General features: G+C 52.2%; 2 protein-coding genes across 3 annotated transcripts; one reads left to right on the top strand and one right to left on the bottom strand.

Moving 5' to 3' along the window:
* The first annotated feature begins 37 nt into the window (after window positions 1-37).
* iqgap3 (IQ motif containing GTPase activating protein 3) lies at window positions 38-13,921 on the top strand. Of its 2 annotated transcripts, XM_078094235.1 has the most exons (38): window positions 38-254; window positions 453-540; window positions 662-818; window positions 1,707-1,784; window positions 1,929-2,005; window positions 2,093-2,160; window positions 2,258-2,371; window positions 2,443-2,621; window positions 2,702-2,783; window positions 2,870-3,033; window positions 3,168-3,255; window positions 3,362-3,525; window positions 4,025-4,185; window positions 4,640-4,755; window positions 4,832-4,995; window positions 5,295-5,385; window positions 5,465-5,632; window positions 5,710-5,852; window positions 6,153-6,323; window positions 6,402-6,485; window positions 6,753-6,824; window positions 6,904-6,973; window positions 7,056-7,264; window positions 7,337-7,489; window positions 7,585-7,748; window positions 7,962-8,186; window positions 8,289-8,429; window positions 9,473-9,557; window positions 9,638-9,870; window positions 11,063-11,195; window positions 11,380-11,482; window positions 11,565-11,706; window positions 11,820-11,907; window positions 11,989-12,201; window positions 12,408-12,571; window positions 12,662-12,787; window positions 13,072-13,180; window positions 13,356-13,921. In XM_078094235.1, the coding sequence occupies exons 1-38, from the start codon at window positions 233-235 to the stop codon at window positions 13,467-13,469; spliced, it is 4,923 nt and encodes a 1,640-aa protein (XP_077950361.1). In that variant the 5' UTR covers window positions 38-232; the 3' UTR covers window positions 13,470-13,921. The 2 variants fall into 2 exon arrangements, with proteins under 2 accessions (XP_077950361.1, XP_077950360.1); XM_078094234.1 differs by having other exon boundaries at window positions 81-254; window positions 1,707-2,005.
* A 253-nt stretch (window positions 13,922-14,174) lies between these two features.
* ankrd34a (ankyrin repeat domain 34A) lies at window positions 14,175-17,984 on the bottom strand. The gene is made up of 2 exons (XM_040166085.2): window positions 17,853-17,984; window positions 14,175-17,144 (listed from the first exon to the last, which is right to left on the bottom strand). The coding sequence occupies exon 2, from the start codon at window positions 17,064-17,066 to the stop codon at window positions 15,492-15,494; it is 1,575 nt and encodes a 524-aa protein (XP_040022019.1). The 5' UTR covers window positions 17,067-17,144; window positions 17,853-17,984; the 3' UTR covers window positions 14,175-15,491.
* Window positions 17,985-18,463: the final 479 nt, after the last annotated feature.

Below are 18,463 nucleotides of genomic sequence, written 5' to 3'. Positions count from 1 at the left end.
CACAGAACACATTCAACTGCGTCACAACATTCCAGCATGGTCGTTCGGCCAATCAGAGAGCGGCGGGAGCTTTTCAAACTTCCCACCGGAAGCAGCTCCAAGCGGCGGGCGGGTAACGGTGGAACCGGACGAGCAGCCGAGTGGGACACTTGTTCTTACAGTTTGAATTGAAAGACGGGGAGAAGTGACTCCAGCTTCATTCACCGCGGGGGGACGGAGACACGGAGACAACATGGCGGACTGCTGCGCGCGCTGTGAGTCAAACTGCTGCTTCTTCGTGTGAACGCTGCCGTCCGCTTATTGATCTGTCACGTGCGTGTTTGAACTGATCATATGTGCGTGTTGAGATGAATTCATCTACCGTTAAACCGAAGGAGACGAGACGTGGATTATTTATTCTTCATGTACATACTGTGTGTGTGTGTGTGTGTGTGTGTGTGTGTGTGTCACAGATGAGCGCCTCACAGCAGAGCAGATGGATGAGCAGAGGGTCCAGAATGTGGCCTATCAGTACCTGTGCAGGCTGGAGGAGGCTAAGAGGTCAGTCATGTCCACTGTAGACCTGGTCCTCCTGATCCACCCTGCTGTTTCTCCTCTGGAGGCTCATGTCTGCCCATGGTGAGGTTTCACATGTTCCATCACTGATGACATCCTCTCTCAGGTGGATGGAGGCGTGTCTGGGGGCGGAGCTTCCTGCTCCTGTGGAGCTGGAGGAGACGCTGAGGAACGGAGTGGTTCTGGCTAAGCTGGGTCATCGCTTCGCCCCGAAGGCCGTCAGCCTAAAGAAGATCTACGACCCGGATCAGCTCCGGTACCAGGTACCATACACGCACGTCTACATAGTACCACACACACGCCTATACACACAGTAGCACACACACATAGTACCACGTATACACACTCTAGCGGTGTCTGAAAGTCGCTAGGCTGCATCCTTGTAGCCTGCAGCCTTCAGCAGCCTTCTGGTCTACCTGGGCTGCGTCCTCCAACGACCGCGTAGGCTGAACTAAACAAATGGGACGGTCTGTCCTACGGGGGACTTCCTGCTTGCATCATCAGCTTTACCTCCTCCGCCCCCGTTGCCAAGCAACCTGCTGCTTGACAGTAAAAGCTGAAAGACTTATAAAGTACAGATAAAGAAGATAAACTTCATATTTTATTTAATCCGGAGCATGATATATTTCAGGCTGAGAGTTAACGTCGTCACTAAGAGCACTTTGTTCCTGCGTCTTATGTGCATTTAAAACCATCGGTTACCAACGTCACGTAAACTAAGATGTGATGTTATTTTCTATATTAGAACATTTCTATCGGTATATCGGAGTGAATTCTATTAGTTAACGTTACATTTAAAGTGAACTCGGATCACCCGCCTCCGTCCTGAATAACTTAAATCCTCGTCGGCCCGCACTGCATGCTGGGATATGCTGGTCCGCAAAGGACAGATCAGATGTGTCCTCCAAACGGCTCCTGGAGGACTGCGTCCCTCGACTGCGTTCGAAGGACGGCGGTTTGGGACAGACGGGTCTCAGCGTCCTGAAGGATGCAGCCGAGCGACTTTGGGACACGGCTACTGAAACGCACACACAACCCTTCCCCACACATGTTAACACCACTAACTACCGGTACCTGGTCCTGGATCAGCTCTGGTACCAGATACCACACACAGCAGCCTGTCAATAATCAGCTTTTATTCATCCAATCAGGCTGTGGGTCTTCAGTTCCGTCACACTGACAACATCAACCACTGGAGGATCGCCATGACGACACTCGGCCTGCCAGCGGTTAGTGGTCCGAGCACTGGTCCGAGCACTGGTCCGAGTACTGGTCCGAGTACTGGTCCGAGCACTGGTCCGAGCACTGGTCCGAGCACTGGTCCGAGTACTGGTCCGAGTACTGGTGTCTTGATCACAGCTTGTTGTTTTCAGATCTTTCATCCAGAAACGACGGACGTGTACGACAAGAAGAACATGCCGAGAGCAGTTTACTGCATCCACGCACTCAGGTGAGCGTCCCTGTCCGTCCTCTGTCTGTCCCCTGTCCGTCCCTCCACCTGTGTTTCTGTCTCTCACCTGTCTGTCTCTCTCTGCAGCCTGTACCTGTACAGATTGGGTCTGGCACCTCAGATCCACGACCTCTACGGAAAGGTCAAGTTCACAGGTGAATATGTGTCCTCACAGTACAGTGGTCTTCGGGGGGTGATTGTAGGGCAGACACTACAGACAGACAGGTACTCAGACGTGTGTGTGTGTTGCAGAGGAGGAGATTGACAACATGAAGTCTGAGTTGGACAAATATGGGATCCAGATGCCGGCCTTCAACAAGATCGGAGGGATTCTGGCCAATGAGCTGTCGGAGGACGAGGCAGCAGGTAGACTGAGGCGAGCCGATTGGCCGAGAGGTCACCAAGACGGGGAGGAGACTAACTGCGTTTCCCATCAGGCCATGCGGCGGTGATCGCCATCAACGAGGCGGTGGAAAAAGGTCAGGTGGAGGTCACGGCGGCGGCTCTGAGGAACCCCAACGCGCTGATTTCAGACCTGCAGGAGGTGCTGATGAGCTTCTACCAGGAGGTTCTGCACCAGGCCAGAGCCAGGAAGAAGGAGCAGGCAGTCAATCTAGTGAGAGGACCAATCGGAGCACTCGACCCGGTCCCTCCCACTTTTGACTTATTATTCATGTGTGTGTGTGTGTGTTTCAGAGGGTACATCAGGAGCAGAAGGAGATCTACGAGGAGTTTCTGACTCGGAGAGAAATCCAGGAAAACATCAACATGGTCAACGGTGAGTCTCCGAGCGTATGACGTCATCGCTGATTATTACTGATCATCGCGGATTGATGCGGGTGGTTTGATCCCTGGCCTCGTCAGTGCGCTCCGCGGTGGAGCAGGTAGATGAGGCGTTGGACTCTGCAGATGAACGGGCTCTGCTCGCCGCTCTGCAGCGGCCATGTTTGGCCCTGAGGGGCCTCCGCACTGATAACGGGCCCTGGTACCTGGACCAGCTGTCAGCAGACCGCCAGCAGAACGCCCAGGTACTGCTCCAAGTATTGTACTCCTACACACACATAGGAGTACTTGTACACGTGTGTGTGTGTGTGTGTGCGCGCGTGTGCGTGTGTGCCTATAAACGTTGCATTGAGACAACAGGTTTAACCTCTGACCCCAGAAAGACGGCTGTGTGGATCCTCTGGAGCCTAATGAGCTGCAGGAGGGTGTGACTGTCGCCAACCAGGACGCCCAGAGGGCCCGAACCAGTGAGTCACACACGCTGAGACCCCTTCAGCGCCGCTGCAGCGCCCACGCTGACGCCTGTTTGTGTGTGTGTGTGTGTGTGTGTGTGTGTGTGTGTGTGTGTGTCAGTACATGCAGCGGTGCAGAGTGTTAACGCCTCGCTGCGTCTCAGTGACCCCCGGCACACTGTCAGCTGCTTGATGACCTCTGACCTCGAGCTTCCTGAAGTGTTTCCATCGGCTGCGAGTCTCTATCACAGAGAGCTGCAGCTGCTGCAGAGACAGAGCGCCCAGGTACACCTGCAGATACACCTGCTGACGAGCCGCGACCCAAACCGAGGAGAATGTTTATTGCAAATATATAAAATAGTAATATACATATAGAATATCACCGTATGCTAACACAATGCTAAACCAAACCGACGATGCTACAAAGGAAATACTCCTTTCTTACATTCAATTAGCTGCATTTGAATTAAAACCAACAATAATGCTTAAGACACAAGGTAACACAACATACACAACAATTCAGTAACTTCAGCTTTTTATAAGCGACTCAACAGTGTTTCATGCACACACATGAAATAAAAATGACTGAGAAGTGGTTTAAAAAAAAAAAGACTCCAGAACTGGGGATGCGTTTGGCTCCTGAGTTCTTCTTGAGAAGGTTACATGAGGCTACATGAGGTCCTCTCAATGTCCAGTGAGCTCCTCTGGTTAGTCTATAATACATCAGATTATATATTTATAATATATATATATATATATATATATATATATATCCACCCACCAGGGGGAGCTGCAGCAGGAGGAGCTGTTTGTTGCTGTGGAGATGCTGTCGGCCGTCGCTCTCATCAATCAGGCGGTGGAGGCGGGACATCTGCAGCGGTTTGGCTGTTCATTGGTCAGTCCGTCAGCAGGACTCTCTGATGTGGACCCCTCGCTGATGGACAGGTGAGACGCGCCTGAGCTCACAGGTGATCCCAGTCCAGTTAGCGATGAGGATGATGTCATAGGGCTGGGCGCTATACCGGCATAAGATATCCGTACGCTATGAATACCGTTCACGGTGTTACACCATAACAACTGACTGGATTTATGTGTCCACGTCATCGCCGAGCGGTCGGAGCTACTTGTCTTAATGTGTTGAGATTCAGTCATGGTTATAACTTTATAACAACAATGAATAACCACAACAAACACTCTGGTGGCGACACTAGCAGCCACAACAAGCTAACGTGCTAACTCGCCGGCCAGTTGCAGCGAGCGGCAAACAGCTGTTCAGGTCTTTTTCGGGGTCAATGAATTAATGTGTTTACTTGGAAAAGCAACAGCGTCACATTCCGTCAGATTCTTTCTCAGTACGGTGATGTGGATTTTTGGCCACTCCCTATGATGTCATTGGCAGGTACTTTGAGCACCTGGTTAGTGTGAAGCAGCAGGTGAGCAGAGATCTGCTGACCTGGAATCAGCTGCAGGAAGGAATCCACTCGGTCAACAACTCTGTGCAGGACGAACACCAACGTAAGTAACACACACACTGCACAATGTGACCCCTTTGTGACCTCTGACCTCTGCTTGACCTTTTCCTGACCTCCAGAGCTGCTGACTGTGGGTCTGGTTAACAAGGCGCTGGTTAGAGGAGACGCTCAGAAGCTGCTGTCTGCGCTGCTGCTGCCCTCCTGTGGTGTGGAGGAGGTCTTACCTTCGAACGCCTGCAGATACCTGACACTGCTGACCAGCGCGCGGCAGCACAAAGCGCAGGTAGCTGGTCAGAGCTTCTTCACGTGGTGCACACTAGAAGGGCAGGAAGTCCTGTAGGGGTGTGGTGTTCCATTCCCAGACAACCCCTGAGCATGTTCTTGATGAAGTATGGACAACATGGTTTGAGTACACAAACTCAGACTGTGTGCTGTGACATGATGGAGGCTCTATTCATTATGGACCTGCAGTCCGTACAGTAGCCACAGGGATTCAAACCGACGCCTCACTCTGGAAGCACAACTGTGATGTTTGCCATCGAGGATTTCCTTTTTAAAGCTGAGCGGCTTCTGTCCAATCAGGTGAGCAGAGACCCAGGAGCTGAGCTGTGGTTGGCTGATATCCAGGAGGCAGTGAGGAGAGCCAATCAGCAGAGTCAGAGAACTCTGAAGAGTGAGTTCTGCAGAGAGGATTTATTGATCACGGCGTCACCTGATTGATCGGTTTTGATTGGTGTGTGTGTGTGTGTCAGTGTGTCTCGCACTAGCTGCAGTGAACCAGGCGGTGAAGGAGAACAAGGTGAACCAGACTCTGCGGGTCCTGAGCCTCCCTGAGGTCGGCCTGCAGGCCGTGGTTCCTTCCTGCGCTGCAGACTACCAGAGAGAGCTGTACAGTCTGATGAGGGCCAGGACACTGTCAGGTACGCCCCCCCCCCTTCATCCCCGCCACAACAACAACAACAACAACAAACATCTACAACTGTGGCTGTGTGTTCAGGAGACAACAGAAGTCCGTGGGTTCGAGTCCAGCTGGATGACGGCTTGTTCTTCTTCCTGCACCTGAGCCGCTTGGAGGGAAGCTGGGAGGAACCCAGCGGCTTTGTGAACAACAGCGTGTTCCTGGACCGCCACCAGATACAGGTGAGGCGCACCTGAGGGTCAGGGGTCACACACACACCTACCTGAGGGTCAGGGGTCACACACACACCTACCTGAGGGTCAGGGGTCACACACACACCTACCTGAGGGTCAGGGGTCACACACACGCACCTGGGGGTCAGGGGTCACACACACGCACCTGGGGGTCAGGGGTCACACACACACGCACCTGAGGGTCAGGGGTCACACACAAACACACACCTGAGGGTCAGGGGTCACACACACGCACCTGAGGGTAGAGTCCTACCTGCAGTGACCTGTGATGTCATGTGACCCCTACAGGAAGTCGTCCGCAGCGTCTCTAACTCGCACGCCCGCAGCGGCCTCTGGAGGAGCAGAGACGCCCTCGTCACCCGCCTGCAGGCGCTCAGTCGAGGCTTCCTGCTCAGGAGGAAGCTGGACGCCCGACGACGTTTCCTCAGCAGTCAGACGCCTGCTGTCATCACCATCCAGGTGGTGTTTATTATATCAGATTATGTTTATTGGTCCACACTGGATCAAACTAACTAATGTGAACTGGTCGTTCCTCAGTCCCACTGGAGGAGGTTTGTCCAGCGGGAGGCCTACAAGCACCGGCTGCAGTTTCTTTATAGAAACTGGAGAGCCGTTGTCAAGGTAACGCCCCGAATTCTTTTATTTTATTCTTCTTATATTGAACCAACGCACCAAGTCCAATTCATCTACGTTTAACATATGTGGCAATAAATGGCTTCTGATTCTGAAATCGCCGTCACTAGAACCCAGAGCCTGAACGCATCGTGACGAACTGGAGGGGCTCCGTTACTCGCTCTCCTCCTGTTGTCACTTGACCTCTGAAGCTTCACTGACCGGTTAACAAAGAGGTCAGAGGTCAAGCGTTAAAGTCGGTTTTTTTCTTCACAGATCCAGTCCTTCGTGAAGATGTGGTCGGCAAGGAGGAAGTATCAAGCTCGCCTGAGTTTCTTAAGACGTCACGTGAGTTTCTCGCATCCACACCGAACTGGTTTCTCACTGGGAACCGGCCTGAGGACGGCCTGCATACCTCTGTCCACAGGTGGGGGCTGTGGTGAAGATCCAGGCCTTCTTCAGAGCCAACAGAGCACGCGAAGAGTACAGGATGCTGGGTGAGTGGACTAACGAGGTGCTGACCAGCCGGCGCCTGTGATTGGTCACAGCTCTGATGGACCTCGCTCCCTCCTGTCTCAGTGCACTCGGCCACGCCCCCCCTATCCGTGGTCAGGAAGTTTGTTCACCTGCTCGACCTGGGCGACGTTGACATCAGAGAGGAGGCGGAGCAACTGCGCCTGAGGGAGGAGGTGGTGAGGAGCATCCGCTTCAACCACCAGCTGGAGGCGGACCTGGACGTGATGGACCTGAAGATCGGCCTCCTGGTCCGGAACAGAGCCACGCTGCAGGTGACGCTCCGCTACACACCGGCGTCCCACGTCGCTGGAGTCTGTCCTCATCAACACGTCTCTCTCTGACAGGAAGTGGTGTCTCATTGTAAGAAGCTGACCAAGAAGAACAAGGAGCAGCTGTCAGACATGATGGACCTGGAGAGAAGTAAAGGACTGAAGGCTCTCAGCAAAGAGAGGAGGGGCCAACTGGAGGCCTACCAGCACCTGTTCTACCTGCTGCAGGTGAGTCTCTCACACACACACAGAGCACCTGTTCCACCTGCTGCTGGTGAGACACACACCTGTAGTACCCAGGTGTGTTGTTGCTATGGTTGCAGACCCAGCCCCTGTACCTGGCCCAGCTGATCTTCCTGATGCCTCAGAGCCGCTCCACCTCCTTCATGGAGATGCTGGTCTTCAGTCTGTTCAACTACGGCTCTGACAGCAGAGAGGCCTTCCTGCTGCTGCAGCTCTTCACCCAGAGCCTGAGACACGAGATCAGGTGAGACACACTGAGCCTGAGACACGAGATCAGGTGAGACACACTGAGCCTGAGACACGAGATCAGGTGAGACACACTGAGCCTGAGACACGAGATCAGGTGAGACACACTGAGCCTGAGACACACTGAGCCTGAGACACGAGATCAGGTGAGACACACTGAGCCTGAGACACGATCAGGTGAGACACACTGACCCCCCTTGTGACGTGTCAGCCTGAAGGTGGAGCGGCCTCAGGACGTGGTCACAGGGAACCCCCCCGTCATCCGCATGCTGGTGAACTTCTACCGACACGCCCGCGGTCAGAACAGCCTACGGGAGACTCTGGGTCCGGCACTGAAGGGGGTCCTGCTGGACCGGACCCTCTGCATCAGGACCGACCCGGTGGAGGTCTACAAGACCTGGATCAACCAGACCGAGACCCAGACGGGACACAAGAGGTGCCGTAGATGTCTGTGCGGTCTGGGTCAGCTGTGTTCGTTGTGGAGACCGTGATGAAGCCTTACCTGTCTCACCTGTCTCTCCTGTCGGTGTCCCCTCAGCTCTCTGCCCTACGAGGTCTCACCTGCCGACGCCCTGAGTCACCCTGAGGTGCAGAGACGCATCGATGTCGCCATCGTCAACCTGAAGAACCTAACGGACCGAGTCCTCCAGGCCATCACCTCCAACCTCCACCAGCTACCGTAAGCCTCCACCCGTTCACCTCCACCAGCTACCGTAAGCCTCCACCCGTTCACCTCCACCAGCTACCGTAAGCCTCCACCCGTTCACCTCCACCAGCTACCGTAAGCCTCCACCCGTTCACCTCCACCAGCTACCCTGAAGGCCGCCGCGTGTTTCTGCGTCTTTTCGCGTCGACGCACTGGTTTCACTTCCTGGTTGTAAAGTCTTGCGTGTGTTGCAGAGCGATTCACCTCCAGAACAAGTGCTCATATTTACGCATTTCTTCCCACAAAAGCTCTTCAATCTGATCCGTTCTCTCGTAAACGTTCTTCCTTTTAATAACGGCCGTATTGTGCTGTGGAAACGGAGACGTGAGACTCTAAAGGACGTAGTCAGCAGACCAATCACAGCCTGGCGCTGCAGGAGGCTGCGCCGCTTTACACGCTGGTCTAGAAAAATGGGTCAACGCAAGGACACGCACACGCAACAGCCCCTTGCGTGTGCGTGTCCTTGCGTTTCTCTGAAAACACAGAAGCATAAACTAGGCTTAAGTCTTAAGGCAATGCGGTTGAGGAAGCTGTCACTCATTATTACAAGCCCCTCCCAGTTGATGCTCCGCCCCCTAAAAAGATCCAAATGCGGGGAAAAATCTGAAAATATAAAATCTACAACTGAAAAATAGTGAATATCAAACAATATATTTAAGTGAAGATTGAAAAAATATATTTTATTCCAAAAAAAATAGAGCTGAGTCAAAACTATATTCACCCCAAAAATATTTTTCGTCCACTCATTTTTATTTTGAATACATTGTTGTATTTTTCAATGTCCAACAACAAAACGTAAACTTTCAAGTTCACATCTGTTTTCCAGATGAACAAACCTTCTGACCTGGATTTGGATCCATACCTCTGTGTCTCACTGAGGTTTCTTCCCTTTTTCCCCCATCAGTTTTTCCTCTGCCGATGGGTTTGGGGTCAGAGGTCACATGTGTGCAGACTGTAAAGCCCTCTGAGGCAAATTATTTTGGGCTTTACAAAATAAAGTGAATTGTGTCTCCTAGCTACGGGCTGCGTTACACAGCGAAGGTTCTCAGAGACGCGCTGAGGGAAAAGTTCCCAGAAGCCAGCGAGGACGAGCTCTACAAGGTACGTTCCAGGCATTAGACCAAGCCCCAACCACCGGCCCCCAGTGGCTCATCACTGTCTCCCTCCCTCCTCCCCCTCAGATTGTTGGTAACCTGGTCTACTACCGCTACATGAACCCGGCCATCGTGGCCCCGGACGGGTTCGACGTTGTGGATCGCTCCGCCGGCTCGGCCCTGCAGCCGGAGCAGCGCCACATCCTGGGCTCGGTGGCCCGCACGCTGCAGCACGCCGCCGCCAACAAGCACTTCCACGGAGACGGGTACCACGTGAGGGCTCTGAACCAGTACATCAGCCAGACCCACCGCAGGTTCAGGTCAGAGCCAAACAAACGGAAACCTCCTGTTGGAGCTTGTGGCGGGTGGGAATAGTCCGGGAACAAACAACCATACGCGCCTTTCACCACGTCCCGTCACTGCGCTGATTGTAGAACACTGGAGTGCAAAGTAACTGTAGTTTAAGGACACGCTGCTGCTCCATATTAAGGACGTCTGCTCAATGATAACGTGTGTGTGGTCCTAAAGAGCCGCCTGGACGGGCGGTAGCTTCCGCAGAGAAGCACCACGTGCAGGCGGTGGAGTAGGATGCTGTGTGGTACAAACACATGATGCTCTCACGTAAGTAGAACTTCCACAACAGGCACAGAGTCGCTACGTCTTCCACGGTCGACGCGGGAGGTTGATCTGTTTGAGCGTGATAGGCCACTCCCCTTCTCCGTCGCGTCGAGCATGAATGCGCCATTCGACCAGAAATGACCCCTGGGGAGTTATTTAAACTGACGTCACTAACTAGCGTCTCCGTCCATCACAACTACGCAGCTTAGTGGAAGTTGACTAAACACCGCCATGTTTTTACCTACCTCCTCATCAACTCTCCTAACCACCTTTCCTTGACCCTGTGACATTTTCCTCAGAGGTCAAGGAAAGGTGGTAAGGAATAGACTTAGATAGACGACTACTCAAATCCAGCCTGCTTGACAGGAACTTCCTTCCTGTTTCTGTGTGTTTGGACAGGAACTTCCTTCCTGTTTCTGTGTGTTTGGACAGGAACTTCCTTCCTGTTTCTGTGGGGTTTGACAGGAACTTCCTTCCTGTTTCTGTGTGTTTGGACAGGAACTTCCTTCCTGTTTCTGTGTGTTTGGACAGGAACTTCCTTCCTGTTTATGTGTGTTTGGACAGGAACTTCCTTCCTGTTTCTGTGGGGTTTGACAGGAACTTCCTTCCTGTTTCTGTGTGTTTGGACAGGAACTTCCTTCCTGTTTATGTGTATTTGGACAGGAACTTCCTTCCTGTTTATGTGTGTTTGGACAGGAACTTCCTTCCTGTTTATGTGTGTTTGGACAGGAACTTCCTTCCTGTTTATGTGTGTTTGGACAGGAACTTCCTTCCTGTTTATGTGTGTTTGGACAGGAACTTCCTTCCTGTTTATGTGTGTTTGGACAGGAACTTCCTTCCTGTTTCTGTGTGTTTGGACAGGAACTTCCTTCCTGTTTCTGTGTGTTTGGACAGGAACTTCCTGTTGAGCGTTTGTGATGTTCCGGAACCAGAGGAGCGGTTCAACATGGACGAATACTCTGAGCTTCTGATCCTCAACAAACCTGTCGTCTATATCTCCATCAGCGAGCTGATCAACACCCACCAGGTGTGTGTTGGGCCCTGGTCTGACTCTATAAACCTGGTCCTGGTTTCGTACTAGACCTGGACTTGGTCTAAACACCCCGTCGGTGTAGAAGCCTCCTGTGGAAAGATCTAAACCCAGTGCATGCAGGTCTCTAATGCCGCTGTAAGGTCCATATCAACTAAATCCTCTGTTGTTGTTTGTTTAGCTGTTGCTGGACCACCAGGAGGTTTTGTGTCCGGACCCCTCAGACCCCCTCAGACTGCTCCTGAAAGACCTGGGATCCGTTCCCACCCTGCAGGACCTCATTGGTACTGCTACTGCTGATACCACTCATCAGTGCTCCTCTTCCTACCTGTGAGAACCGGTCTGACTGTGCTTTCTGCTCCTCAGGTGAGTCTCCTCTAGCTGATCCAGGATCAGAGTCCGGTCTGTCTCAGAGCAGCAAGATGGAGGTTTCTCTGACTCTCACCAACAAGTTTGACATCTTCAACGAGTCCAACGACAAACCAGACGCCAGAGGACTGCTGCTCAGGTGAGTTGGCGCCACCTGCTGTACGGAGCTTCAGCGCTCAGACGCATCAGCTCCTGATTCTCACTAAATAGTTTTGGTTTATTCGCGATATTTTTATCGTTCTTTTTCTTCAGCACGAAGCAGCTGATCATCGATGTCATCAGGACTCAGTCAGGTGACTCTCTGGGTGACATCCTGAGAGGATCTGTGTCACATGACCAGGTACGCACACACACACACACACACAGGGAGGGCTTCACATGGATCCACATACCACACCTGAACCTCACTCCTCCTCCCCAGGAAGCCTGCCACGATTGGCTGGTCCAGCGGCGAGCTCAGCAGGACGCTCGCACCCCAGAGAAGATGAAGAGGAACCAGTCGCTGGTCGCTAACGGCAACCTGAGTTTGGAGGAGAAGAAGAGGAGGATCCTGAGGTGCCTCCGTCGCCTGGAGGGACTCGGGGTCCTGAGGCCGCCAAAAGCTGAAGACCAGATCCTTCGGATGATCGCCAAGGTGACCGGACGCGCACTTCCTGTTGGTTGATCTTCACAGCGGCGGTTCCTCGCCTACTTTATCGTATTTTATTACTCCAGATGTTGAATCAGACACTTCATCTAATAAATATTTCCAGTGGGGAACTAATGATTGCAACAAAAATACCTTTTTCTACTTCTTTCTGCAGAGTGTTTGATTTAAAGTTTAATATTCTCCCCCGACAGGACATCCGTCAGCAGCGTCTACACCGCCAGCGTCGGGGGGCGGAGCTACAGAAGCTCCGCCAGACACTCGGCAGCCTGCAGGCGAAGAGCAGCTTCCACAGCGAACAGGTGGACTACTACAGGGATTACATCACTTCCTGTCTGGACAACCTGACCACCAACAGGTGAGGACGGACAGGTGGTGACGTGAATCTGCAAAACCATGTGCCCGCACACACAGGTCAAAGGTCAAACGTTGTCATTGTGTGTTGCAGTAAATCAACCAACAAGAAGACGGCAGAGAGCAAAGGGAAGAAGAAGATTCTTGTTCTGAGCTACAGCGCCGCCCGGCTGCAGGAGAAGGGAGTGCTGCTGGAGATAGAGGAGCTCCCATCTACACAGTAAGAGACACACAACCACACAACAGCTGCTGGAGATAGAGGAGCTCCCATCTACACAGTAAGAGACACACAACCACACAACAGCTGCTGGAGATAGAGGAGCTCCCATCTACACAGTAAGAGACACACAACCACACAACAGCTGCTGGAGATAGAGGAGCTCCCATCTACACAGTAAGAGACACACAACCACACAACAGCTGCTGGAGATAGAGGAGCTCCCATCTACACAGTAAGAGACACACAACTCGTGTGGCGTTAGTGACTCATTGGAGCTTTTCCAGGTTTAAGAACGTCGTGTTCGACATCATGGCCGCTTCTCAGAAAGGAAGCTTCAGCATCAAAGCTCGATTCCTGGGAGTCCAGATGGAAGACGTCCTCCTCAAGTACCAGGTAACAAGCACGCGACCCACTGAGACCAAAGCTAGCGGCTAGCCACTGAGACCAAAGCTAGCGGCTAGCCACTGAGACCAAAGCTAGCGGCTAGCCACTGAGACCAAAGCTAGCGGCTAGCCACTGAGACCAAAGCTAGCGGCTAGCCACTGAGGTGTGTGTGTGTCCCTGTTAGGACCTGCTCCAGCTGCAGTATGAAGGCGTTGCAGTGATGAAGATGTTTGAGAAAGCGAAGGTCAATGTTAACCTGCTCATCTTCCTCCTCAACAAGAAGTTCTTCAAGAAATGAACAGGTGTGTGTGTGTGTGTGTGCGCCTTCTTTACACTGCCATGTCATTTACAGAATGAAGTCGTTTGTTTTTTTAAACTAATAATCATTTTTGACACTTATTGCCAAAGCTCAGTTACATAATGTTACTTCACTACAGATAAATAATCATAAGACGTGTTTTTATATCTCCCCACACGTAGAAACATTATACATACAAACTACAAAGCTTTATTTTAAAGCAAGATAGATTTATTGAACTCTGATTGATTTGTAGTTTTTAGTAGCACCTCCAACAGAAAAGTTTAATTTAAAACAAATCAGTCTGATTGTTAACCGATGACCGATCAATAACGGATGACTGATGGATAACTGTAAATACTTTCTCCCACTTTGTTTTTTTGTTTTTTTCTGAAATTAAACTTTCAAATGTGTTTTCAACTGTTTTTCTTCATTAAATATTTGAACATCTACAGCTGTTTCTGACTGGAATCCATTGGTTAATTGATTGTGTCGCTGATTTGATGTTCAAAGAATAATAATATTAAAGCTATTCATAAAATTAGATTGGGATTGATTGATTAATGACTTGCACTATGCGGCCTTGTGACCTCTCTGACGTCTCCACATCTGGCCAATGCACTTTCTTCATGTTTTCGGGAGCCAACCGGTGGTCAGAAGGCCGTTTATTCTGAGCGCAACAACGAGCTGCAAAATCTGAACGTGATCATGAAACAAAGGTTTTTATTCCACAGTTTGAGTTACAATCACAGCAAAGGAAGAAGATGTTCATAAGTTTCCTTTAGTTCAGATGGTCCTTTCTGGGTCCATCAGCTTCATTCCACTTCAGACCGGTTTGAGTCTGGTTAATACCAAAATAACCTTCATCATTCCCGGTTAAACCCCATCAGCCCGCCTCCCGTTAACATTTTAAGACTTTATCAGTAATAAATGTTTCCCTGTGTGTGTCCAGTTAAGCCGTAGATCCAATTCAGCTTTAGCCAGTTGAACTCTGCCACGTAGTCGGATGAACCCCGACCTCCAAATCCAAGATGGCCGCTCCACTGTGAGCGGCAAAGCTAGCATAGCGTTGAGCTAACGGAACTCTTTCATTTCAGAGAGACTTGTTATGATCATGACTGAAAGCGCAAACTCACTGACAGCTTAGCAGCTAGCGCAGCTAGCTGAGAGCCATATAGAGGCAATCAAAATGCTCCCGCGCTGGTTTAGCACCTGGAATTCTTTATACTCCGTATCTCCTCCGCGTTGTCTGTCCTGGACACACTGATGAAACTGATTTCGGTGGGAACGGAACCTGGTCCGGTTCCTTTAACGGGCCTCAGCGCACGCCAGAGGTTGACCGGCGCAAAGTGCTTAATCCTCAACGTTACAGTACAGATGCATCTTCAGGTATGTACATGTAACAGGTGTTTGACACTCGCACAAAGTTTGGGCTCAAATCATCTGCACAACTTCTTTGGAATTTCACAAACGCAAAAAAAACATGTTTCACTGAAGTTCAGCTCTAAACGTCACCACAGTTAAAGGTCATAACCGTGGTCGGGGGATGTTTCAAACGCCCCCTGAAAATTGTAAAACACTCATGATTTACACTGAAGCGAGAGTAGATGTGTCAATGGTTACGCAGTTTCACGTCATCACGTTCTTCAATCAGGACGCCGGCTCGTTAGAGTCAAATGGACTTCAGTGCAAATTGTGCCTCTAAAACTGTGTCTGCAGTGATGTAATGAGGATTCTCCATCGTTGGCAGGAAATGTGTTTTATTCTCCTCAAACTGTCAAACATTTGGGATTCAGTCAGATGTTTGTGTTTTGACTGTTCTAGTTTAGAGATTAACGGAGTCCTTGTAGAGTCTCTGAGTCATGTGGTGGTAAAGGGGATAAAACATGAGGCAGAACTTCTACATTTCTTCTTTTAGATGTTTATGTTGATTGCTCAGAACCAGAGGTCATGATTTCAATGATGCGGTAGATCACCCCCCTAAAACGTCTTCGAGGCTGCCTATTGTGCTTTGCTCCGATATCAATCCCCATGGGCCTCTGCCACCTTCTCGGCCAGGATCTCCCGGAAGGTGGAGAGCTGCTTCATCTGCTCGGTCTGCATGGAGTGCCTCCTAGTCAACTTCTTCTTGGTCTTGAAATCTGGGCCTCGTTTGGGTGAGGCGGGGGCCACGGGGACCAGCAGCTTGAGCCCGGCGTGGACGGGCGAGCCACCGGGCCTGCCGTTGGCCCGGATGTCAGGGATGGGCCTGTGGGGGTTGACGTTGAGCGGCGGCAAGAAGCCGGGCCTGGTGTGCGAGATGTGGTCCAGGAGGAGAGTCCCGGACCCCCGGCGCTCCAGCAGCCCCGGTGGACGGCGGCGCAGGGGATTGGGCGACACTGAGCCGGGGATGTTCTCCAGGGACTCCCTGGAGGAGCTGGTGACCAGGGAAAGCGGGGAGGCGTTGTACCGTCGCCGCTCCACCGAGACCCGACCCGAGTCTGGGGACCCTGGACCGGACTCGGGGCAAAGGTGAGTGTCCGACTCGTAGTGCTCCATCCGGGTTAGTTTGGGATGGATCAGAGCGCGGGCCGCTGCTGCCGCTGCCCCCCCAGCATTCTCCTGGGATTCCGGGGCTGTGTTCCTGCGGTACAAGATCTGGTGCTGCTGGACTTTGTCGGCCCAGGATGAACCGGAGAGGGCGCCGTAGTCCTCGGAGGAGGACCGGTCTATGAGCTTGGGGGAGCAGGGGTCGTGGGTCTCAATGCTGTGTCGCCGCGACAATAGGGGCCTTGACTGCTCCGCGACCGAGAGGCCGTTGAACTCGGCAATGGTCCGGCCCAAGTCGCGCCCCCCCTCCTCGTCCCGCTCCGGAGGAGCCCCACCCAGCGCCGAGGGCGCCACCAGGCCCCACGGCTCCGAGTTCAGCCTCTTCAGAAGCTTGCGCGGCGGCCTCTTCTCTCCCGGAGGACGGGCCGAAGGCAGCGGCAAGGCCGAGGCCAGCGCGAAGCTGAAGACGCCCTCCTCCGCCTCCGCCGGCGAGGAAGTGCCGATCTCCACCTCGGAGGGCGACATGCAGGCCGGGGGGGACTTCTCCACGATGCAGGGCGAGGGGGGGGCGTTGAGGTACTGCTTGGTCTTCTTTGTGCCGGAGGGCGAGGTGTCTGTAGTGATGATGATGACCTCCTTGCCTTTGGCCTTGCAGGCGTCCAGCAGCGCCTGCAAGGTGTCGCGGTCCCCCCGGTTGATGGCGTGAACCAGGGCGGAGGAGCCGGCGTAGTCCTTCAGGCTGGGGTCCGCTCCGTTCTCCAGCAGCAGGGTCACCACTTCTTTCCCCGCCTGCTCCGCGCAGGCGTGCATCAGCGCCGTGCGGCCGCCCTTGTCGGGGATGTTGGGGTCGGCGCCTTTCTCCAGCAGGTACCGGACCATCCTCTGCCGGGTCAGCGGGTCATCGTAGCCCGCCAGGCAGGCAGCAGCCACGGGGGTCTCGCCGCGGTTGTTGCCCTCGTTGATGTAAGCTCCGCCCTCTAGAAGCAGGCGGGTTAGCCGCAGCTTCCCCTGGAAGACGGCCTTGAGGAGGGCGTTGCCCTCCGTCTGAAGGGCGCCTCCATCTCCCATGATGCTCTGCTCAGGCCTTCCGAGCAATGGAAGCCAGCTCCACACTGACAGCCCGGCCTCCGCGAGGAGCCACAAGACCTGTGGGGGCGAACAGAAGGTCAGGATGGACACAGGTTAATACATACGTGCTGTACATACATGCATTATACTATATGTATGTATGTATATATATATATATATATATGTATGTATATATATATATATATATATATATATACGTATGTTTAATTGTAATATATAATGGCGACTAGTCACTCTGTAAAGTATTAATAATATTTCTTCCTCAGTGGTTTTACTACTTGTGATGAACAAAAAGATACTAAAGTACAAAAAGTTCTAATAATTCGATCACGTGTGTCTCAGGTGGAGCTCCGCAACGTGATGACGATGATGACGATGAAGATGAACCCTGTGGTGGAATGCGGCGTTCACCGGGTCACTACGTCACTCCGCCGCTCTGACGCAGTGGTTTCTATATTTACTTACCGGAAGCCAAGTTAACGGCAGCGTGCAGGTGTGTGAGTCGTGCACGTGTGTCCGTGGACAACACACGCACGCACAGACACGCACGCGCACGCCCGCACGCACGCGCACGGGATAAGATGCTGTTTTTGCTGCATCTTCATCACCGTCAAACCGTCACATTTGTTGACTTCGCGGCGTCTTTTCTCACCGTACACCGACACGCACACACACGCGCACACACACACACACACACGCGCTGGGAGCAGCTGATGAAGATGGAGGCATGATGGAGGAAACGGGAAGACAAGATCTTTCTCTTACCACCGAGCTGAAGGAGCGTCTTCATCATCTTCATCATCGGACTGACCGGTGCTGATGGAGCCGACTGTTGAACGACTGACGGAGGCGCTGCAGCGACCCTCCTCCTCCGAGCCGCGCTCATTCACGCCCCCCCCCCCCCCCCCACACACACACACACACACACACACACACACACACACACACACAGAGATTGACAGCTGATATTTTTCATTGAAGTTTGAATATGAACAATTTCAGATCAATAAATATATTTACTGATATGTATTTGCTATTTCTTTATATATTGAAATATGTTTATACACTCACTGGTCACATGATCAGGTCCACCTCGCCAGTAGCAGGTTGGACCCATTTGTTCTTCAGAACTCCTGGTGTACTTTGAACAAGGTGTTGGAACGTTGCTCATAGATCCAGATTAGATTAGATTATTATAGTCCATGTAGATTACGGACTGCAGGTTTGTCTGCTGGATTGAGATGTGGAGACATGGAGGCCAGTGACGTACACTGAACGCACCGTCATCTTGATGATGAGATGATGTGGGTGGTCTTCTGCTGCTGTAGCCCGTCTTCTCCCAGGTTCACAGATGCTTATTTGACTTCCTGTTGCCT

This window comes from Gasterosteus aculeatus, chromosome 20, assembly GCF_964276395.1.
Source record: "Gasterosteus aculeatus chromosome 20, fGasAcu3.hap1.1, whole genome shotgun sequence".
NCBI lineage: Eukaryota > Metazoa > Chordata > Actinopteri > Perciformes > Gasterosteidae > Gasterosteus > Gasterosteus aculeatus.
Note: the sequence above shows the minus strand (reverse complement) of the source record. Positions and strands in the feature narration are given on the sequence as shown.